The sequence below is a fragment of the Tauraco erythrolophus genome, chromosome 26 (genome assembly GCF_009769465.1).
Source record: "Tauraco erythrolophus isolate bTauEry1 chromosome 26, bTauEry1.pri, whole genome shotgun sequence".
In the NCBI taxonomy this organism is placed as follows: Eukaryota; Metazoa; Chordata; class Aves; order Musophagiformes; family Musophagidae; genus Tauraco; species Tauraco erythrolophus.
In genome coordinates this window covers 2,235,947-2,256,453 of record NC_141490.1, presented here as the reverse complement: position 1 = coordinate 2,256,453, position 20,507 = coordinate 2,235,947, and the positions used below count along the sequence as shown (strand labels likewise).

The window sequence follows — 20,507 nt, the reverse complement described above, 5'->3', positions numbered from 1 at the left end:
AGACCTTCACTTTCCAGCTGTTTGAAAATAGAAATAATGATTTCTTCCTTACCAGTATCCAGGGGAAATAGCTTAAATAGTTCAGTGCTTTGGGGTTTTTAGCTTTGTTTAACTAGTAGCTTGGGGGTTTTGTAATGAATTTGTATTGCTTTAAATCTACAAATCAGTACATATCTATCAATGTACAGTTGTGTGTACTAATAATAAGAAAAAAACATTTCCTTCGAGAAAGGCATTAAGCTAGTATAAAGCACTTCTATACTGATATTTAATTACATCCCTATTGGGAATTATATTGGAATAGCTTTCTAAAAAAATCTCCCAATAAGCTACATACCTTTAGCAACATAATTACATGAATGCAGTGACATGCGTGTTAAAAGGGTTTCATCCAACTGATTTGTGCCTGAGTGTAGGACTTTGTTTTGCTAAAGTTAAATGGTTAATTCAGAAACATTTTAAACGATGTAATTTATTTAGTTAGTAAGCTGTTAGTTCCTAAAGTGCTGTTGTTGATCTTGGAAACACTAAGTTTTGTATTGTCCTCTTGCTTTCCTATTGTCTTGGCCCTATAGTAGTGAACAATGTATGCCAATAGCTGCTTATCGAGGCTCAAAATCACTCTAAATTCTGTTCTTTATTGGCATCTTGTTATAAGAGATACTGTAAAATGCAAGTGGCAGACTAGTTATTCACCAGTAATTCAAGAACGCATGTTGATAATGCTACTTGCCATGGATATATTCAAATGTTTTTTCCTTCAGAGCCATTACAGAAAAGCTTTCCAATGGCTTTAGAATATAAATATGCAAAAAAAAAAAAAAAAAAAAAAAAAAAAGGATAGACTGTTAAAACGATTAGCAGGAGGGTATAAGCTGTGTTACAAAAATACCTACAGCTGTAAAGAAAGTTAGTTTTTGTTTATTTTCTAGAAATACTGTAATTATTTTGCTTACTTTGGTCTGCAAAACAGGAAAAACACCCCACTGGACTCCCAAGAGCTGGTTTAGGTTTTAAGTCTTTCATAAAACCATTAATCTCCTATTCTAAGACATCGACCCCAGCTAGTATCTGTCTGAGCAAAAACCGTAGCTCTTAAAGGTCCTGTATTCCTTCATTCTCGTGCTCTGCCCCTTTCTGCAACCCACAAAAAGCTCTTCGAGGCTGAGCCATTAAAATCTTAGCTGGGAAGACAATGTTCCCGGAAACAGGTGCACACCAGCTTCCTAGCCACCAGGAAACAGGCTCAGCACTAATTAATCTTTGAAACAAAGTTCTAGTGTTCTGGTTTTAGTCCTGAAGCGGTTTCTCAAAGGCAGCTGCACATCAGCCTGCAGCAGGACAGCCTTAGGTTTCAGGGACCGCGGGTGGGGTTTCTTTCCCTCGTACGTTGTGGTGGATGGAGATGTACGTCACCTGTGCTCACCACTTGTCGTTTGCGTGTGGGACAGCGAAGTTATAAAGCTGGATCGGAGGGGAACATGCAGAAGTGATGAGGTGTCTGAAGTACGGCATGGGGGATGGTTGACAAGCGGGCAGCAGGAAGAGTCGCGGGCTCAGCGTGTGCCCTGGCGCGGGAGAAGCAGACGTCTCCGGAGGACAGATGCGCAGCGAGGGAGGCGGATCCCGCCTCCGGGCCTCGGCTCGGGGGCTTCGCCGCTGCCGCCTCTTATCCGCGTAGCGGCTTAGCCGGGCTCGGCCCCCTGGCCCGGAGCCCGGGGAGGGAGGAGGCGACGGCTCCTCCCCGCTGCCTTCCCTCTCGCCCGGCCGCCGGGACGCGGGCCACTCGCATGGGGCCGGGCGCCGAGCGCAGCCGACGGAGCTGGGGACGATGCTGGCGGCCGCGGCCCTGTGCGCTGCCGCGCTGGGCTGCGCTGCGGGCGCACGGCTGCTCAGCGGTAAGGCGGCGCGGGGCGACGGGGCCGGGAGCGCGGGGTGCCGGACTGGGGGCTCGCAGCCCGGTCGAGACTCGCCCCCTGGTCCGCAGCGGGCGTGCCGGCCCCGCCGGCCGCTCCCCTCCTGCGCTGGCCGGGCTCGGCTGCCTGGGGCAGCCGCTGCGACACAGGCAGGGCTGTGTGCGCTGCCTTCCGCGGCAGTTTTTCCCTTCTGACTCCCCAGCGGAGCTGGCCCGGCCCTGGGGAGACCTCGGCACCCTCCGCGCTGGGTGGGAGCACCTCTGCGTTCCTGGCCGTCGAGAGGGCAAGCCGATAGTCCGTTTCATTTTCCTCTCCCAATGAGAAACCGTTCTGCTCTCTCTGCTGCGTTTCTGCTTCGGTTCTAGGAATTTTAAACGCTGCCCTGACTAACAGAACTACTCTTGTCTTCTGACCCTCAGTAGGGATTACCAGCCTGGCTGAGTTTCCAGCCAGCACTAGGGTATCTTCCTCTGCAAAGTCTCTTTTGATTATCAGGCCGTCCTCCCGGTTTTGTGCAAAGAAATGTCACCTATTTGGACGCATTTTGTAGGAATAGATATATGGTAGCTCAAGGTTGGACCAGCAGTATTTTTGGATGTAGTACCCAAACTAGGTAGTCTAGTCTGGTTTAGGGCACAGAATGGCTGGTCTGGGGAAAGTTTCTGCCTGACTTGATGGGTTAGTATATTCAGCGGAAAGCCTGAACACACCTGTGAAATGTTCCTGTTATTCCAACATCAAGCAAATAGTTTTATTGTATCTATAAATACATTTTTTAATTCTGCCATGCTCTTGTCTGCAGTAAGACTTTTGTGGGAGCGAGTTAGAAGGCTCATCTGCCAGCTGTGAGGCTGGATATGTATTTATTTTCGTGTTTGTTTTTTTTTTTACTTCTCAGTATAACTGCCTCGTGCCTAGTCTTGCATTACCAAGGTTCACTGAAGTCAGCAGGCTTTGAGGCAGATCCCATTTAGGCAAGGAAGAGATACAGGGAAAATGTGAGGAACCCTTTCAGCATTCGTTAGAGCTACAAACCCAATTGTAGCTGTTGGGTTTATCCTCTGTTACTTAAACTGCATTTGCAAACTTAACTACGATACATTTTTCCTTAGCTGAAAGCAAAGGCAATTTTGGCTGCTAAGACAGATTTTTCTCCCAGTTAATGGGTGAAAAAAAAGTGTTGGTGTATTGGAAAAGAACCCGAGTGCAGTTTGTGACATTATTTCTAGGCAGTTGCTGCAGTTTTTTAATAACAACGTGCCATCTGTGTTTTTCTTATGTCTTTCACAATAGCAGTGGACATATCCCTCAGAAGAGGTAAGGTTTTTTGCCTTTTTCATCTAACCTGCATGAGTGTTGAGTTACAAAGAGAAACACAGGTTATGCCTAGAGATGTATTTTTAAATACTACTTTTGTAGTACAGCCAGTTTTAATTTCTGTGTGAAATGTTAGCAGACTCTGTGATTCTGAGTACGTAAATGTTCAAAAATTCCAATACAAAAGGTGTTTAAATTCCTACTCTTAGAGTGGCCATGCAGAAACATACAATAAAGAAAAGTCAGGACATATCCCATAGAGGGGTTTATAATGACTTGTCCTCACATCTCATTTGTTCTGAGTATGCTACAAATGTTGCTACATGTTTTTTTTTTCTGTAAAAATGTGTAGGATAGCAGATTGTACACACCGTGTGTTTGAAAAGAAATATTTACTGAGTGAAACAAAACTGTTTCCACAGTCTAAATATTGGGACTCTTCTGCTGAGAAACATACAAATGCAGAATTTTAGATTATGTATCTTTTCACTTTTATCTTTACTTTCCTTGTAATCAAAATAAGCCATACAGCTTTGTGCATGAGAAAGTTCTTGGCTTATGACAGTCTGAAGACAGACATTGTTTACTTCCTGGGCAGTCAGTAACACTATGGTGCAGAGCAATGCTTACATTTGGACAGCTTGATACACTGCATGATATACTCCATGAAAATTATTACATGTACACCAGAAGATATCTTATTATTATCTCTGCTTGTGAAAGGGGATCTCTAATTTTAGCCATTTAAATTCCTTAAAAGTAATAATAAAAAAAAGCTTCCTTGAACCTTTGTAAAGAAACTCCCTTTTTAAAAGGTTGCACATCAGCTTCTTTGTAAGGAACTCCTAGGGTCTTCAAATTGCAGAACATTCATGATGGAACTAAGAAGTGCTGATCCACCTAAACTGTTATGTGCAGTAAGAAGAGTTTGGAGATGCCATTTGCCAGTCCAGTAATACAAGAGGTTTTTTACCTGTGTTGTTTTTCCATATAAACTATTGTACAGTGCAAAACTCAACCAAATGGAAGTATTAGCATTCACTTTTGGTACTAACAGGCATAGTTTCTCTAACAGGTTTCTTTCCATTTCTGCAGGACAGGCAGTTTGCCGGCGTGGAGCACAGCAACCATGCTACAAAATAGTTTATTTTCATGATGCTTCACGCAGGATCAGCTATGAAGAAGCACACCTTGCCTGCAGAGCTGATGGCGGACATCTAGTCAGTATTGAAACAGAAGGAGAGCAAAGACTGATTGAGAAATTTATTGAGAGTCTCTTAGCTTCTGATGGAGATTTTTGGATAGGGCTTAGGAGGAAAAAGGAAGAGGTAGACAATAGTACAGAGTGTCAGAACCTCTACTCCTGGTCAGATGGTAGCTCATCCAAGTTCAGGTAGGTACCTGTGAGTGAGACTGGGAAGCAACCTGGTCAGGGACTGTCACCTGCCTTTAGCAATCAGAAAGGATTCTTTCAAAAGAACCAAGCAGTGTTGTCCCAGCTGTCATCTGTGTTCCTTCTGCAGTCAAAGAATGGTAGTATCTCCAAAGAGCGATTCATCCCATCCAGATGTAAGGGGTAGACAAATAACCCTCTAGAGACCCTGTTCTCTCTTTGTTACTCTATATAAGACACCTAGAGTGTCTAGCTTGGGCTGGATTGATATTTTTTTATTGCTAAAAGGAGGTGGAAAACCAAGCGATCTGGCCTTAAAAATCTCCAGTTAGGCATATACAAAATAGGTGCATTGACCTGAAGGGTCCTGCACTTCAGATCCCCTGAAGTTTTGTCCCTGGTGTCCTGAGTGATAGGCCCTTCTCCTTCTACTTGTTGAGGGCATAGCATTTTTTTTTCCTATGAGACAGTAAAATTGGAGAGCTGCAGTATTTATTCTAGACATGAAAAATTAAAATTTTCACAACACTTGTTAGATTTCTGCCTCTTTGTCTTAAAGCAAGTGAAACCACAGCATTTGCTGTAATTAAAATATAAAGGCAACAACATTTACCACCAATAGAAGTTTGCTGGAGTTGTTTTCACTACTTTCATGTTTCTGTACAGCATAGAACTAAAATGTGTTTAGCCTCAAAAGTTCTGTTAAATTGTGATTTGATTTCAATCATGGGTCACAGTTTTCTCAACAAAAGATGTTCTTAGATTCAGGCCTACAAGGTCGGCCTTTCTGTGGTATGAAAGTAGTAAATCTGCTCTAAACATTGTCAGGTTGATGAAAGCCATAGCAACGAGGTGCCAGCTCTACAGTGAACTCCGAGTTCCAGAGAATTTTGCCTGGTAGATATTTACTATTGAACCTGTGATTAATTTTAAAAAATCAAACTATACAATGTTCGCTCGTTATCCTGAACTTCTTGCTGCATTTACAGTGATTGAACTGCAAATTTCGTTAAATAACCCAAGTGTTCTTAAATATTTTATGGTCACATGTCATATGTATGATAAGTCTGCCTTTGCATTCTTTATATTGGACATGTGTAAAAATACCTTGTTATTGTGAACTTTATGCTTTAGGAACCCATAAGAAGTTTTAGTTGCTCTGTGCAGGAAGGAATAAAACAGAACTGCTTTTAGTACTCTTCAATATATTTCTCCTATGGTTCAGATATTGGGGGTAGATAATAGAAAGCTAGAACCAGATCTGCTGCTGCTGCTAAGAGACAGGCATAGCTTTATTGCCTTTCATTGGTGAGGCATAGCTTACTTACACTAAATGATAAAGCTAAGGAAAAGATCTGGGGCATGTCAGGGGGGCACTAGGGGAGGAAGGAAGTAAAGGAAGAATATAGCATTGTAATGCTTCAAAAACTACTGCTTTAACAGGTGTGGGTTTTTTTCCTATGTTGAATACCTTGGTATATCTGGAATTATTTATAGCACATGGATCAGTTTCAGAAAGTGCTTGGCATGCAGAATATTGCTTTTTCCAAAATCAGTGAGTATTGAACGTTTTTTAGAATCAGGACACAGTCTTAGAAGTGTTTCTGAGATGCATAAAATGCCTTTTCAGTAACAATTGTATTACAGAGTACTAAGTAGTGAGGCCTCCTTCCTGTGTACTACCTGGAAAGGCCTACACAGTTTTCCAGTTATTAAGTTTATTATTTAAAAAAAAAAAAATCCACAAGACAGACTTTGTCTATGTTAGTGTTTTTCTAGATAGAGAAAAACAGATCCTCCTTCAGCTTCTTCATTTTCTTGTTGAATAGGCGTCAGAATTTTGCAGGCATTGGCCACTGAGGCCAGACAGCAAAAACCGTTATGGTAAATGATTTTCAACAGGTCTAAAATTGTGTAGAGAAAGTCAAAGCTCTCCTGAGCTTTTGCTCAGCCTCGCAGAGGAGTTTCAGGCGGTGAAGTACTCAGACCTTCACTCACTCATGTTTGTTGAACACCTTGCTCACTGAGTTTTCTTTGAAAATTAAGAATTCCAAAAAGAGAAGATACACTGTAAATAATTGTATTGTTATTGTTCCTGCATTTTACACAGTGGAAGAGGCAGGTGAGGGTGGGGTGGGGTGTGCTGAGCTGTAGTCGTCTTTGATCCTGCCCTCTGTGGTGCCCTGTATGCTGTATTGCGATCTGAACTTCTGCAGTACCATGGAAAGTGACATCAAGTCCTACTTGACATGTTTGTTGTATTTTCTTAGGAACTGGTATGTAGATGAGCCATCCTGTGGGAGTGAAATCTGTGTTGTGATGTACCACCAGCCATCTGCCCCACCAGGTGTCGGAGGTCCTTACATGTTTAAATGGAACGATGACAGATGCAACATGAAAAATAACTTCATTTGCAAATATTCTCTTGGTAATGAGTCATTCTGTAGCTTTAAAAACCAACCTGCTCCCAGTACCCAAGAGGAGGTGTGAGGAGATTGCAGTAACAGACACGGAAACCCTTTCTTGGCTTCACTGGAAGGATCTGGTGGGAGACAGATATCTTTAAATTTATGCAAGTCCTGGGGAAAACAATCTCAGTATCTAGTATCTGTAGCTACTTGCCTTGTGATTTATGAGAGTTCTCCGAGGATTTTTAAAAAGTATTTGAGATCTCAAATGGGATCTAAGGGAGAGAGAACACTAAAGAAGGGTATTCATGTTATTAGACTGTATTCAGTACACTTGGTCTCCCTACTCAAGCTTATGAGGAAATTGTCCATATCTTTTTTCTTTTAGAGAAGCCAACAACTGCTCCAATAGAGAATTCTGAAAGAGGTAAGTTACAGATATTTGTTTGGGGCTTTTTTTAATGATATGCCAACTTTCAATAGAAATACTCTGTTACATTCATTGGCAAGAACGCTCACAGACTGAAAACTCACTGAGCAAGAAGCTTCCCTGCAGTTTGCGCTTTCCTCATGCTATTCTATAATCCAGTCTGCAGGAACACAGTCTTGCTGTTGTTGATGCAGTATCTGAGACCACTGGTCATGCTGCAGAAGTCTAAGCAAAAGAGTACCAGTACACCTTACACATCTTTGCAGCTGGCAGTCTCTTCAATCTCCTCTCACTCTCACTTTTTATGATTCTTAAACTCTTTGAAATAACAGCTGCAATATTAATTAAGCTGCTTCTTTCCAGATGTTGCAACAGAGCTCTCAAACCCAATATTCCCAGAAGAACACCATAAGAAAGATAGTAATGTAACAGTTATAGAAGCCAAAGGTATGTTGTACATTCAACAGCTGGCCTGTTCTCTCTCTAATTTTGCAGGTCCACATTTCTCACATGTGGCTGCAAACAGTCAACATTTCAGTTTGAAGTGTTTGACCCTAAATGTAGAAGACTGAATTTAGACAACTGCGTCTGAAAAAAGAACTTCCCTCAAATCTTTTCCAGCACAAACCTAAACTGATTGCTTTGGCTAGCAAAATGTTCTGAGTCTAAAGCTGTGCAAAGTACTTTGGGTCTGAAAAAGGTGTTTTTAATTTATTGAATCACTTTCAAATGTCTAAATTGTGAGTGTTTTGCTTGTAAGACTATTATTAAAGCTTTCAATTTCTTCTTACTACACTGATTCCCCCCCGTACAAATTCACAGATCATAAAGGACATTTTTCTCTCTGAAATCTTTTGGCTGGGGATTCCTAAGCTTTTAAAAGACAGCATGTCTCATTAGCTTGCACTACCGTTGCCTTCTTACGGTGAGCCAGTGAGGCTTGTTGGTTCCTCATCCTGAAGATTTGAGCTTATTTTATTTTAACCTTAACTAGATGATCCGTCTTACTCTGTGAGGCTTGCTGGCTTTGAGAAGTAGATACTGCTAGATTACGAACAAGACTAGAAGCCCATTGAGGTGTGATGATGTTGCCTTTTGCAACTGTTAGTTCTTCTATGATGTTCTGTGCATGTCAAATGCAACTGGGAGTGAATAAAAGTCAGAATCTCATTTTTACCCCTAGAACCTGTTCAGAGTCTTGCCTACCTCCTTATTCCCAGCATTCCTGTGTTGCTCCTCCTGATGGTCATTACAGCCATCTTCTGTTTTTGGCTTTTTGCAAAGAGGTAAGTGACATTTTTGTGCAATAAGTGAACTTGCGATATCTGGTCCTGGCAATCATTTTACAGCTAGCTTTGGGATCCTGTAAGATACTCTGGAGAAGACGACTGCTTGCAGCCAAATAAATATTTAAAAATACGGCATGAATACTCCAGGCTGAGTTACTTGTGAAGTAAAATTTTAAGTAAATCACGACACCATGTTATTATGTTCACAGACATATAGTAGTTAGGGAATAGTGTAAAACAAGATGATGATTTTGAAGTGTTAGCACTGAAGTTTTCTTATTAAAGAAAAAACATTTGAATTATCAGAAACCCCCTTCAAAAGTGAAAAACACAGACATAAAAGGATGTATGTTTTGAGCAAATACAGTTTACCAGTTTCTTCTCCTTGCCTTTCGTGTGCACAATTACCTCTAGTGGGGATGCTGGCTGTGGTTTTGGAAGTGTCACTGTCCAGTTTTGCTGCCTCAGCGTCTCAGCCAGCAGCTGGGCGCAAGGGGTACCTCAGCGGGTCGTGCCATGGGACTGCCCCATGTGTGTAGCCTGCTGCCACATACCTGGAACAACAAGTAGTAACAAATGTCATACTGAGTCCAGGCTCTTGAGTGTCAGCCTTCTTCAAGGGTCATCATTAAATTACTGTAAGAGAGGTGTGGTATTGGTTTATATTTGCCTCTGTAAAAAAGCATATTCTGAACTTGTCCTCTTTCCTCCATCGCTAAGGAGACAGGAGCGAATAGATGCAAGCCCAAAGGAGGAAGATGCATGGCTGTCTAACCCCAGGAGGAACAGTCCAAATCTGGATATTTACAAAGTAATCAAGAAGCAATCAGAAGCAGATCTGGCTGGAACCAGGCCTGACACTAAGAATTCTTCCTTCCGTACACAGGAAGATAAGGTGCTTGACAGCCTCTCCAGGGATTATGATGAGGCAGCAATGAACACATCAACGAGTGGCTTTGTGACATTGGCCAGTACTGAAAGTGGCTTTGTGACCAATGATATCTATGAGCTGTGTGCAGATCGTGTGGGGAGGAGCAAGGAATCAGCCTGGGTGGAGAATGAGATTTACGGATATTAAGGGAATGGGGAAAAAAAGCCTGGAATATGGACAACAAAGTGAAAATCAATACAAGTTAACCCACCTTCCCTATGCACATGTTTTAAAAATAGTATATGTTATGTTTATCCTGGTTTTGCATTGTCCCTATATTCTTCTCTTTTTTTGAAAGAATATGGGTTTTTAAAGATCCAAACGGAAAAGAATGTACGTATTTTGCTTTGCATCAAGCCCCACCATTGAACTGGGAAACAAGTGGGAGTGTCACATACAGAACTAAGTACACTGAACATCTGCACTGAAGAAAAGAAAACATGTATCTGGGGCCATTTGGATTCAACTCTGTAATCTGTCTCAGTCTGACTTAACTATCCAGTGTCTCAACCCCACATGAAAAACAGAAATAACAGCATTTCACAGGCTTCAAGGGATGCTTGGAATCCAAAAATGAGTGACTCTGAAGTGATTTTGAGACTGCAATAATGAGGCCTTGTAATGGACAAAATTTTAATTTTATTGTCCAGCAGATACATGCTGCAAATTTGAAGCATGTCTAGACTAAGTCATTATGGATAAAAATTTATTTGATTAAAGATACGGTTTGGTGAGCGGTTCTGGTACCTGGCCCTGTGTATAGCAGGTAATTTTTTTTACTTATTCTGTCAGATCACGTTTAACCTTTTCCCAAGCCAAATAAAAATAGTAAATGCCTGTTTATCTGTCTATGTATAAAAAAAACCCACAACACCCCAAGTTTTGCCATTATGTATTGGTTGGAATTATATCAGCTTTTCCACAAAGCTTTTGTCCATAGATCTCAGACAAGCACAGGACTTCTGAACACAGGAGTACTTAACTGTGATAAGACAAGAACTGGTCACTGAAGTTAGTCCTCAGTGTTATGATTTAAACAGCCAAGGGAAATTTTTAAGCTTTATAGCCCTGTCTAGACTTTTCAAATCCTTAGTTCAGATTTACTTAGGGGAATCTTAAGCAAACTTGAAGATTGCCATGTAACTCTCAGTCATTTCTCAGCCACGCTCCCCTATTTAATAGCCTGCAGCATATGGCAAGGAAAGAGTTCTGTTCATCCCCTTTCCCTGATTGAATGTTTTCATTAAGAGTATTTACTTTGTTTAGGATACCTTGTGTAAACTGTGATGGACAGAAATGTGATGTGGTAGTAAAGTGCCAGTCTTCTGCTGGATGATTTTTGCCTGAAGGCATGCAAGATGTAATGCAGAGCTAAGAGAAAGGTGCAGGCTGAGGCAATCTTAACGCTATGAAATGTTTACTGAGGCTTGAACTCTTCAGAATGCATTGTTAAAATCACAAAGAATTATATTTGCTTTATCTGGTTTTACACTAGGGATTTGGTAAACTCCAGGTTTTGGATCCACCTGGGTTTTGGTTTTGTTTTTTAATTCTTTGATCAGAGACTATGTAATGGAGGGAGAATGACCAAGCAAATAAAGCATGCTCAGCAGAGACACAAATATTACTCACCTATTGCTCTGCAGGTGAGCATTTCCAGCTCCAGGAGAGCAACATTTTGCTGCCAAACAAGTCTGTCTATGAAGCATCTGAAATTAATTTAGCTCTTGACAGGGTTCCCCAAAAGTTTGCCCTTCTCCATTGCATGGAAATAAATAAGTAGGAAAATGAAGCAAAATAAATTTGTATAAGCCACCTGGAAACAAAGGTTTGCCAAAGGCTTTGTCAGAAGGTATTTTATGTGGGCCTGAAACAACAGAAATGGGTGCGCGGTGTGGCCATGAGTGCACTCTGCCATTGTAAACATGCAGGAAGATGTTTCTGGACCTGTGTGCTATTGCTGTCTATTGCAAACATGGAAATATTTCAGTCAGTTGTCACAGCTGCTTCTCTCACTTCCTGAGTGTTATAGGTGAGGTTGATGGGCACAATGGCTCTGTCCTGCATATCTGCAGTATCACAGAGTGTCTGCCCATCTCACACTGTTCCTCCAGCAGACAGGGCAAGATGAAGCCCTGAAAGAAGTAATCCCTTAAAAAAAAAAAACAACAAATTAAACAAAAACAACTTCTACCTGTTTTGAAAATGACACCCAGTTAGCAACCATTTCTCCTGAAAAGCAAATCCTAGTGTAGGAAAGTATTCATTGCTGGGCGTTTTGCAATGTCCAGGTTTTCTAGTGCAGTAACTAGTGTTCTTTTATCAAGCAATTGTGTGTCTATCCACTTTTACTCGTGTATCCTTGATCTTTTTTTTTTTTTTTTTTTTTTTTTTTGGCAACACGAAGCAGCTGTTAGGCATGGAAAAACAGGAAGTGAGAGGGAAAAGCTCAAGCCAGATGTTGGAGCTTAGGTGTGTAAACATGTAAAGCCACATTTTGGCAACTGTGTGCCCTGTTCTTTGGAGCTGCTGGCTTATTGAACTCGGGCAAAGTCAGCTGCATGTGCTTAGCATCTCTGGAAGTTATTAGAAGGCGAGGTAATTTTATAATCTCTTTCTTCGACGTTCCGTTTAGCAGAGCATCACAGCTGCAGCAGTACGTACAGGAACACTAACCACAAGAGGGCATGTGTGCTCCACAGTTTGTGTCCTTCAGCCGAGAGCTGAAAATGGCCTGGAAGAGCTCCTGTGTACCAGCGTTTGGGAAAAGCACGCGAATCACTTTCCTTGAAGCATAGCAAAAGCCATCAACGGCCGTTAAAGGCTGCTGTACAAATAAAGTCTTTGTGACTGCAGTTCCTCTAGCAGCGTTATTAAGAAATGTTTTTGTAACCTGAACTTTCAGGCCAAAAATGGCATTGTGGTGTGCAGCGCAAGAAAGTTTCTGTAAGAGTTTTCTATTGCAAACACAAAATCTGACTTAATAATTGATTTTGCACCAGTCTGGTGAGATTTTACATGGATGAAAGTGAGCAGGAAGCAAACAAATATTCTATTACTAAAAATTATATTTAGAGTAAAGTGACTGAGAATTAATATTAGGCAATATTTTGCACAATGTAGAAAAAGTTACTTTAACATACCAAACTTGCATTATGCTAGAATTATTGTTTTGCCAGTGTTCAGATTTCTGAAAAAAAAAATGAAGCATCCTATAGGGTGAAATAGGAGTGAAATTTCACAAGTAGCAGCTCAGGATGACACCATTTTCTATTCAAGTAGGATTACGGTAAGCTTGCTCATGTACCTATCAATCATTTAAAAAGGTGGATGTCTGACTAATTCAAGTCATCGGTTAGTCATTCCTGGAACTTCTTAAGAGGATAAATAGAAGAGCAACAGCACCGTTGTTATCCATAGCAGTCTAAGTCAGCAGCATCATCTCAAAATGTCATTCTGTAGAGGAATCTAAGTGCAGTGAAAGACAAGCATTAACTTTTCACAGAAGTCTTCATTTCTCTTTGCAGAACAGTCATTGCTGTTTGACACGTAACAAATTTAACCAACTTTTTACAAGTATGAGGCAGCTTAACGTGTAAGGCACATATACAAAGGGAAAGCAAGAGACAGAAGTTTGGTTTTCGCATTCTTCCACTTGCTTTTTGTGGCCATGATCTGTTTTGAGCTGTGTTTGTGTCCACTGCACTCTGTGTTCATAAAAGGTTGCTGAACATGCAACTGATTCAACAGATACATGTGCTCTTGTACCCTCAGCTTTTGGTTGCTCTTTGTTTAGTCAGTGGAACTGAGCAAAGCCTCCAGGGGTGGTTCCTGGTATCCAAATGTCAGAAGGAACCAGTCCTCCAGTGTGAGACGGGTCATGGCAGAGGGAAGGATCAAAGAGGGACAGGCATAAACTGGAAGAGGAAAGATTGCTGCAGCGTTGAAATGAGCATGGCATTTTTAAAATGAAAGCAAGCTGATGTTTAAGTGGAAACATAAAGCAGACTAGGTGGACTTAGTACTGGAAAGGAAATTTAGCATAAAAAGCCTTGTAGCTGTAGAGAGCAATGAGGTCGCCCCTTAGCCTCCTTTTCTCCAAACTAGACAAACCCAAAGCCCTCAGCTGCTCCTCACAGGACATGCCTTCCAGCCCTTTCACCAGCTTCGTTGCCCTCCTCTGGATGCATTCAAGGACCTTCACGCCCTTCGTACATTGCAGGGCCCAGAACGGCACCCAGTACTCAAGGTAAGTATTGCGTGATGCTGATCAGGATTTGGGGAGGCTGACATACTAAGAAAAGGCATCTTTCTGATCTGGAATGATGCAGCCCGCTGGAAGCGCTACTCGCTGCCAGGGCGAGGGTATTTCTGTCAGGAAACTATAGCGAGTACCCACAGGGTCTCTGGTGCAGGTGCAGCAGCCCAAGCTCTTACTGCGCCCTTGAGGCTGACCCAGGGCTGGAGAGGCACTTGGGACAGACTCGCTTCTTCTCGTCCCGCTAACGCGGAGCTCCCGACGGCCTCACCCCCTGCCCAAAAGCCCCGCCGTGCGCGCAGGTGCGACGGGAGACAGAGCCGAGAGCACCAGGGGGCAGCCTTCCGCCGGCCGCAGCGCAGAGGCGGAGCTGGAGCGGCACAGCCGGGGAGGGGATCGCCATCACCACGCGGAGCGCCCTGGAGCAGCGCGGAGGGCGGCTGCGGGGAGGCGGCACACCGCAGCGGAAGGGCACCGGGAGCCCCGGCGGGCGCCCCGCGGGCCCGCCACCGGGCAGCGGCGCGGGGAAGGGAGCCCGGGCGGCCGCCCCGCCGAGGGGGCCGCGGTTGCCATGGCGAGGCCCCGCCCCCGCTGACGCGCGCAGTGACGCGCGGTTGGTGGAGGCGGGCGGAGGGGGCGGGGCGCCGCGGCTCCGGGGCGCCGCAGCCAGACTCGAGCCGCCGGCGTCGCCGCCCGCGCCGGAGCCGCTTTCTCCCCCAGCATGGTAATGGCCGAGCCCCGGCGGCCCCCCCCGCTGCTGCCCCGTGGGCTCGGGCCCGTCCGCGTCGGCTTCTACGACATCGAGGGCACGCTGGGCAAAGGCAACTTCGCCGTGGTCAAGCTGGCGCGGCACCGCATCACGCGCAGCGAGGTGAGGCGCGGCGCGGCGGCGGGGGCCGCGGTCTCCCCTTGCCCCGGCCGGGCCTGGCCGCGTCGCCGGAGCCCTCCCGCGGGCCGGGGCCTTGCGCGGCCGCGCGCTGGGCGGCAAGGCTCGGGCGGGCGCGGGAGCTCTCGGGGCTTGGGGGTGCGCGGGGGGCGGCGGCCGTAGTGCTGCGGGGGGCTGCCGCAGGCTTTGCGGAGAGCTGGCGGTAGGGGCACCGCTCGGCGTTGGGGACCCGGGGCTCCGCTCCAGGGTATGGAGCTGGGCGCGGGCGGGTGGCCTCGGCGCTGTGGGGCTCTGCTCGGGAGCCGGGGTTCTACTGTGGGTGGCCTGGGTGGCTCGGTGGGGGTGTGCGGCAGCGGCCTTGCAGGCTGCGTGCTCCTTTTGTCCCTTCAGCACTGGAGCCTCCCTCTGTAGGGAAGGCGGGGGATATTTTATTTACTTGAGGGGCTCCGCTGCGGGCAGGCTTTGGAGCAGGAGGCCTGGGCGCCGCTCTTGTTTGTTTTCTTGCTTTCGCCTTCCTGGCAAGGGCAGGGATAGTACCTCCTAGTCTGGCTGCAGCGGTGTGCCCCTATGGCACAGGCCACAGGCGGTGTGTTGCTGTGACAGTGAGGATGCCCGGGTTGGGAGGGTGCAGGAGGCGGGCAGCTGTTGGCTTAGTTTGTGAGCGTAGCCATCAGAGTGATAACTTTCTGTTAATAGGGAAGGCTCAGACCTTACGTTGTGCCTGCTTTCATGTCCTGACTATTTTACGGTTTCCTGACCTGCCTAGTGTTTGCAGATGAGCAGCCCTTCTACCTCAGTCAGCTGTCTTGGCAAAGCAACTCTTATGTGTGTGTATGTGTCCCTTCAATACATCATCCTGCCAGTTAACCAAATTCAACCATTTTTAGTCTCTTTGTTTAATCGCTCTCTCCCATGTATCTTACCTGGTGAATGCTAGCCTGTAGATTGTTAATATCTCGTGCTTTACGTACAACAAAAATGATTGTAAGTCTGTATGGATAAAATGTAGTAATGTTGACTTTTTAAAAACAGGTATCTGATGAGAATAATGGCTTTGAAAGATTAGCTTTCTCTTAAGCTTTCTTCTTAGGTAGTTTTAGTTGTTACACCTAGAGGTAAGCTTTTTGTAAGGCTGCTACGGTTGCTTTCATTGTTTACTTATGAAAGCTTACTGTGCTGCTCTGTACCAGACAAAAGTAAATAAAATATTGTCCAAAGTACAAGGTAAAAAACTGAGAAGGCCTGCAATTATTCAGTTACTGGGGTCTTGCATGGTAAAATCATTCCCTACAGAAATGAAAAATGCTGTTAGTTTGGACTTCAGTTAAGGAAAACTAACCTGCAATGCTAACGTTGTTCTGGTCATGCAGTCATAAATGAGCTTTGCATCCTAAGTATTAAAAGAAATTTCTCTTATTGCCTTATTTCTCAAGTTTCATAATAAACTGTTAACTATTTTTAAATCCTTCCTTGCTATCATTCAAGAGTTAAGCAAAGACCTTGCAATGTTAGTGTTCTGTTCCCAAGTTTGATGCCATGTGCTAAACTTCTAAATGCTTCACTTGAAGGTAGTAAGTTGTCATTTACTTCTTAGTTTTCATTTCTTTGGCAGGCTTTGTAATGGGGATGAAAACTTTAATCTTTATTATTATTTGTCATTTTAGAAAGTATATTTGTTTCATACTGTTCAAAATAACAGCAAAGGTTACAGAAAACTTAGAGCTTAACAGCTCTCCAACTCTGGTATAATTTTTGAATCCATGTCCTAAGAAATTGCTGAATTGCAACTCATTCCAATACAGTCTTGAGCTTTTTTAACTGACTTTTCTTTTCTGATGAGTCTTGTGCCCAATCTGAAGCCTTTTTATCTTCTGCATGGTTTTTACAGCAGATTTGTCTGTGTTGGAGATTTGTGTCAAGGTCTTTCATTTTTCAGTAGAGATGCAGTGAGAGATGCAAGAATGTTTATCTGGAACTTAATTGCTGAGTTAGTTGCTGGAAGTATTCACATGGTCTTTGAGGAAGAGGAACCCTATTAAGATCACTTCTAGTGATATCAGGGGAAATTAAGTCTAGCCAAATACTACTTTGAATAAGCACTTCAAGTTTGGACCCCCTCACTTGATTTAGTGTTAGTTCATTACGCATGTGAAGTGGAAGTCCTGCTTGTTAATGTTTCTAGATGGAAGGCTGTTCATATTTCAAGCTTGTTCTAAACTGCTGCTTAAATTTCTTGGGTTACTATCTCACATTCATCTGTGCCTTTATTAAACTTTCAGTGGAAGAATATTCAGCTTATTAGGTTCTGGGAAGGCTGTACCTGTGTACCATCAGGTCTGTACTGCGGGAAGATCTGTGCTGTGTTGCTGTTGAGGCTTGCTCAGAAAGCCCTTTTAAAAAGGACTGTTTCCTTGTCTGAGTTTCTCCTGAATCTCCCTATTTGAACCCTTCAAATTCAGAACCTGTTTGTTGTTGGGCTTATTTAGCATTGGTACTTTGAAATATTTTTTTTTATGGCTTTGACCTATAAAATTTTTTTGCCTGTTATTTTACGTAACTCGGACTAGCCAATAACTTAAATTAAAAAAAAAAAAAAGTTGGGATCTTATTACCTTGAAAGGTCAGCACTTGTGGATTATGTTGAACTGGAACTAGTAAATATAGTTGCCATAAATTGTTAACCAAGTATAGGTGAAAATAAAATCAAACCAGGCATGAAGCAGAAGATACATATAAGACAAGGTAGTAGATGGTGTATGCCAACAAACTCAGAAGTTATCACTTGAATCCTATATTAATGCAACACTGAAATTGCATGCCTAAATAGTCAAACAGAAAGAAGTGTGAAAGTTAAGAAAAATGGGAGGATTGATGTATATTTGTAGTAATAGAGGTAGTGCATGACCCTTTTTAATGACAGTCCATGCAGGGTGTGCCAGAGGGGGCTATGTTGTTGAATGTGACCTTTGCTTTGCTTGTTGTTTGTGTGGTTGTTGCCGTTTAAGTTAATGACACGTGCTTTCCTGCCATGCTAATTTATCCTGTTCCTGAGAAATCCTGTGATCTCAGGGTAACTTTTGTTAAGAGGCAAGAACAAATAAGCAAAATTTTTCCTCAGAAGAAGAGGAGACTAAGAAAAGAGAACAAAAGTAATCAGAAGCATGAAGTTCAAGACGACTGATACTTGCTTCTAGTGAAATATGATGACGTGTGAAATAACAAACAGTAATGAAAAGCGCTCGGAATAGATGAAGGTACTACTTGGAAAAAAGCAATGTACTTTCAGGATGAAGGAAGGCCTTTGTGAATAGGCTGTGTGTGAAAGTCATGTTCCCCACCCACCCCCAAAACTCTGTAACTAATATCTCCTAAGCATTAGTCATCTCCCGAAGAACACTAGCCATTGATCCTCAGATGAAAATGAAACTCTTCCAACTAGTATGTCCTTATGGTTCACAGTTATGCTTTTAGCTGTCTGGTATGTTACAGGTAGTTTGCTCTTTTCTCCAAAAATTACCAGCTCCTGATACAAAGTGGGATACTAGTTTAGATGCAAGTGCCTGATAGAGTGTGCTTAGGTACATGTAAAAGTGAACAATACAAGCAGAGACAGGAGCTCTCTGTGCTATATAGCACACAGTTTGGGTTAGTGGAGTCATTCAGTGGGAAAATGACTTGCTAAAAAAAAATTCAGGGTGCTGATTTAACTCCTCACAGCCGTGGGCTCTCTGGATCTGTTGCAAGGGGGAGAGGAGGAACATGTGTGGAGGCACAGAGTGGGAGCTCATAGGCAGATGAGGTTGAGCATCATGTGCTCCACCTTAAGGGAGGTTAATGCTTTTATAAATCTGTGATATTCAGACACTTTGCAGTTGCAAGTTGGAGTTGCTCCGGATTACAGGAAGTTGTGTTTGTTAATTTTAATGCAGTTTATGTACTTTTAGGATGTATTGGGTTAACAAATAAAATCTGAATTTCTGTAACTTGCATGAAACTTAAAGCTTGTACTGACATGAACAAACCTGGTTTTGTATGTTAATTGTTAGGCCATGTTGGGGGGGATGGGGGTGTTGTGGTTTTATTTTGGGGTTTTCTTCTTTTTTTTCTTTTGAAATACTAGTCAAAGAATTGAACAAATAATATTAGAACAATGAAAATTGAAAGCTGGAGTAGCTGAAGGATAGAACTACTTTCATCTTTTTTGACAAGCATTTCACCTTCAGTGCTTGACAGTTTCAATTCCCAGATGTCAGTGAGGATTGACCAAACTCCATTTCTCTAGGCTTTTAGTAAAAGAAAGAAGGAAATATGTGCTATTCCTAATATTTTTAAATTATAAGAAATCATGAAAGTTGCAAAGATATTTTGGAATATAAGTCTTTAAGCAGCAAAAAACTGGTGGTGATAGGGGAAGACGGGTTCCCTCTTTTTTCTTTTTTTTTTTTCATTTGAAGTATGTATTGAAGTATTGTCGAGGGAAGTGATTCTGCCCCTCTACTCAACTCTCGTGAGACCCCACCTGGAATACTGTGTTCAGCCCTGGAGTCCCCAACACAAGAAGGACATGGAGCTACTGGAACGAGTCCAGAGGAGGGCCACGAAGATGATCAGAGGGCTGGAGCACCTCTGCTATGAAGACAGGCTGAGAGAGTTGGGGCTGTTCAGCCTGGAGAAGAGAAGGCTCCGGGGTGATCTTATAGCAGCTTTCCAGTACCTAAAGGGGGCCTACAGGAAAGCTGGAGAGGGACTTTTTACAAGGGCGTGTAGTGATAGGACAAGGGGCAATGGATTTAAACTGAAAGAGGGCAGATTTAGGTTAGATATAAGAACGAAATTCTTTACATTGAGGGTGGTGAGGTACTGGAACAGGTTGCCCAGAGAAGTTGTGGCTGCCCCATCCCTGGAAGTGTTCAAGGCCAGGTTGGATGAGGCTTTGGGCAACCTGGTGTGGTGGAGGGTTTCCCTGTCCATAGCAGGGGAGTTGGAACTAGATGATCTTTGAGGTCCCTTCCAACCCTAACCATTCTATGATTCTATGTACTAATCCTATATATTCATGTTTGATTTATTGCCTCCGATTTTTCTTAGGAGAAACGGTAACTATTAAAAAAAAAGCCAAAACTAGAGTCGCAAAACTTATGTAATCGTCCTTAATAAATACCAAATTAGAGTCAGTTTGCTTGTGCTGTAGCAATGATTGACCATACTAGAGAAATGAGAATTCATTTCAGTGTGAAGTCAGTCTCTCTGCACAGTCTTCAAAAGATTAAAGCGATATTCCAACATATCTGCATGATGCTAGTAGTTGTTAGCAAGCTGTATGTTCAGGAACAAAACACGCTTTTCAGATAGGAAACTGTGTTCTTCATCTCCAAGCAGCTTCTCCACCTCCAAGAATTACTTCCCCTTTTCCTGTCATCATGACACAGCTGAGATTATGGACAAAAGTGAGCTGTTGCTGTTGAATGCACTGTTCCTTCTCACATCGTTATGAAGAAGTTGCTGGATTTTAAGTATTTCCAAGTGGTTTTTCTCTACATCTCCTATGGCCCTGGCAAGATGCATGAAAACTGAAGATTCAGAATAGACTGAGATACCTAATCTGCATTTGACTGTAGAAGCAGTGGTGCCAGCTGCTACTATGCTGCTTCTCCTATAGAACCTGCGCATATATAATAT

At 43.2% G+C, this 20,507-nt stretch overlaps 2 protein-coding genes across 4 annotated transcripts in view; both read left to right on the top strand.

Moving 5' to 3' along the window:
• The first annotated feature begins 1,831 nt into the window (after nucleotides 1–1,831).
• Nucleotides 1,832–10,430, top strand: LAYN (layilin). 2 transcript variants are annotated; one of them, XM_086627009.1, is made up of 8 exons: nucleotides 1,832–1,898; nucleotides 3,210–3,233; nucleotides 4,329–4,626; nucleotides 6,897–7,054; nucleotides 7,423–7,461; nucleotides 7,828–7,911; nucleotides 8,648–8,750; nucleotides 9,474–10,430. In XM_086627009.1, exons 1-8 carry the CDS (start codon nucleotides 1,832–1,834, stop codon nucleotides 9,829–9,831), a joined length of 1,131 nt encoding a protein of 376 aa, XP_086483135.1. In that variant the 3' UTR covers nucleotides 9,832–10,430. The 2 variants fall into 2 exon arrangements, with proteins under 2 accessions (XP_086483135.1, XP_086483136.1); XM_086627010.1 differs by lacking the exon at nucleotides 3,210–3,233.
• Nucleotides 10,431–14,663: 4,233 nt separating this feature from the next.
• The window catches only part of SIK2 (salt inducible kinase 2), a 51,480-nt gene continuing 45,636 nt past the window's right edge, over nucleotides 14,664–20,507 (top strand). For both annotated transcript variants that reach the window (XM_086626952.1, XM_086626951.1), the window contains exon 1: nucleotides 14,664–14,813. In XM_086626952.1, the coding sequence (XP_086483078.1) occupies nucleotides 14,664–14,813 (150 nt within the window). The remainder of the gene's footprint in view (nucleotides 14,814–20,507) is intronic.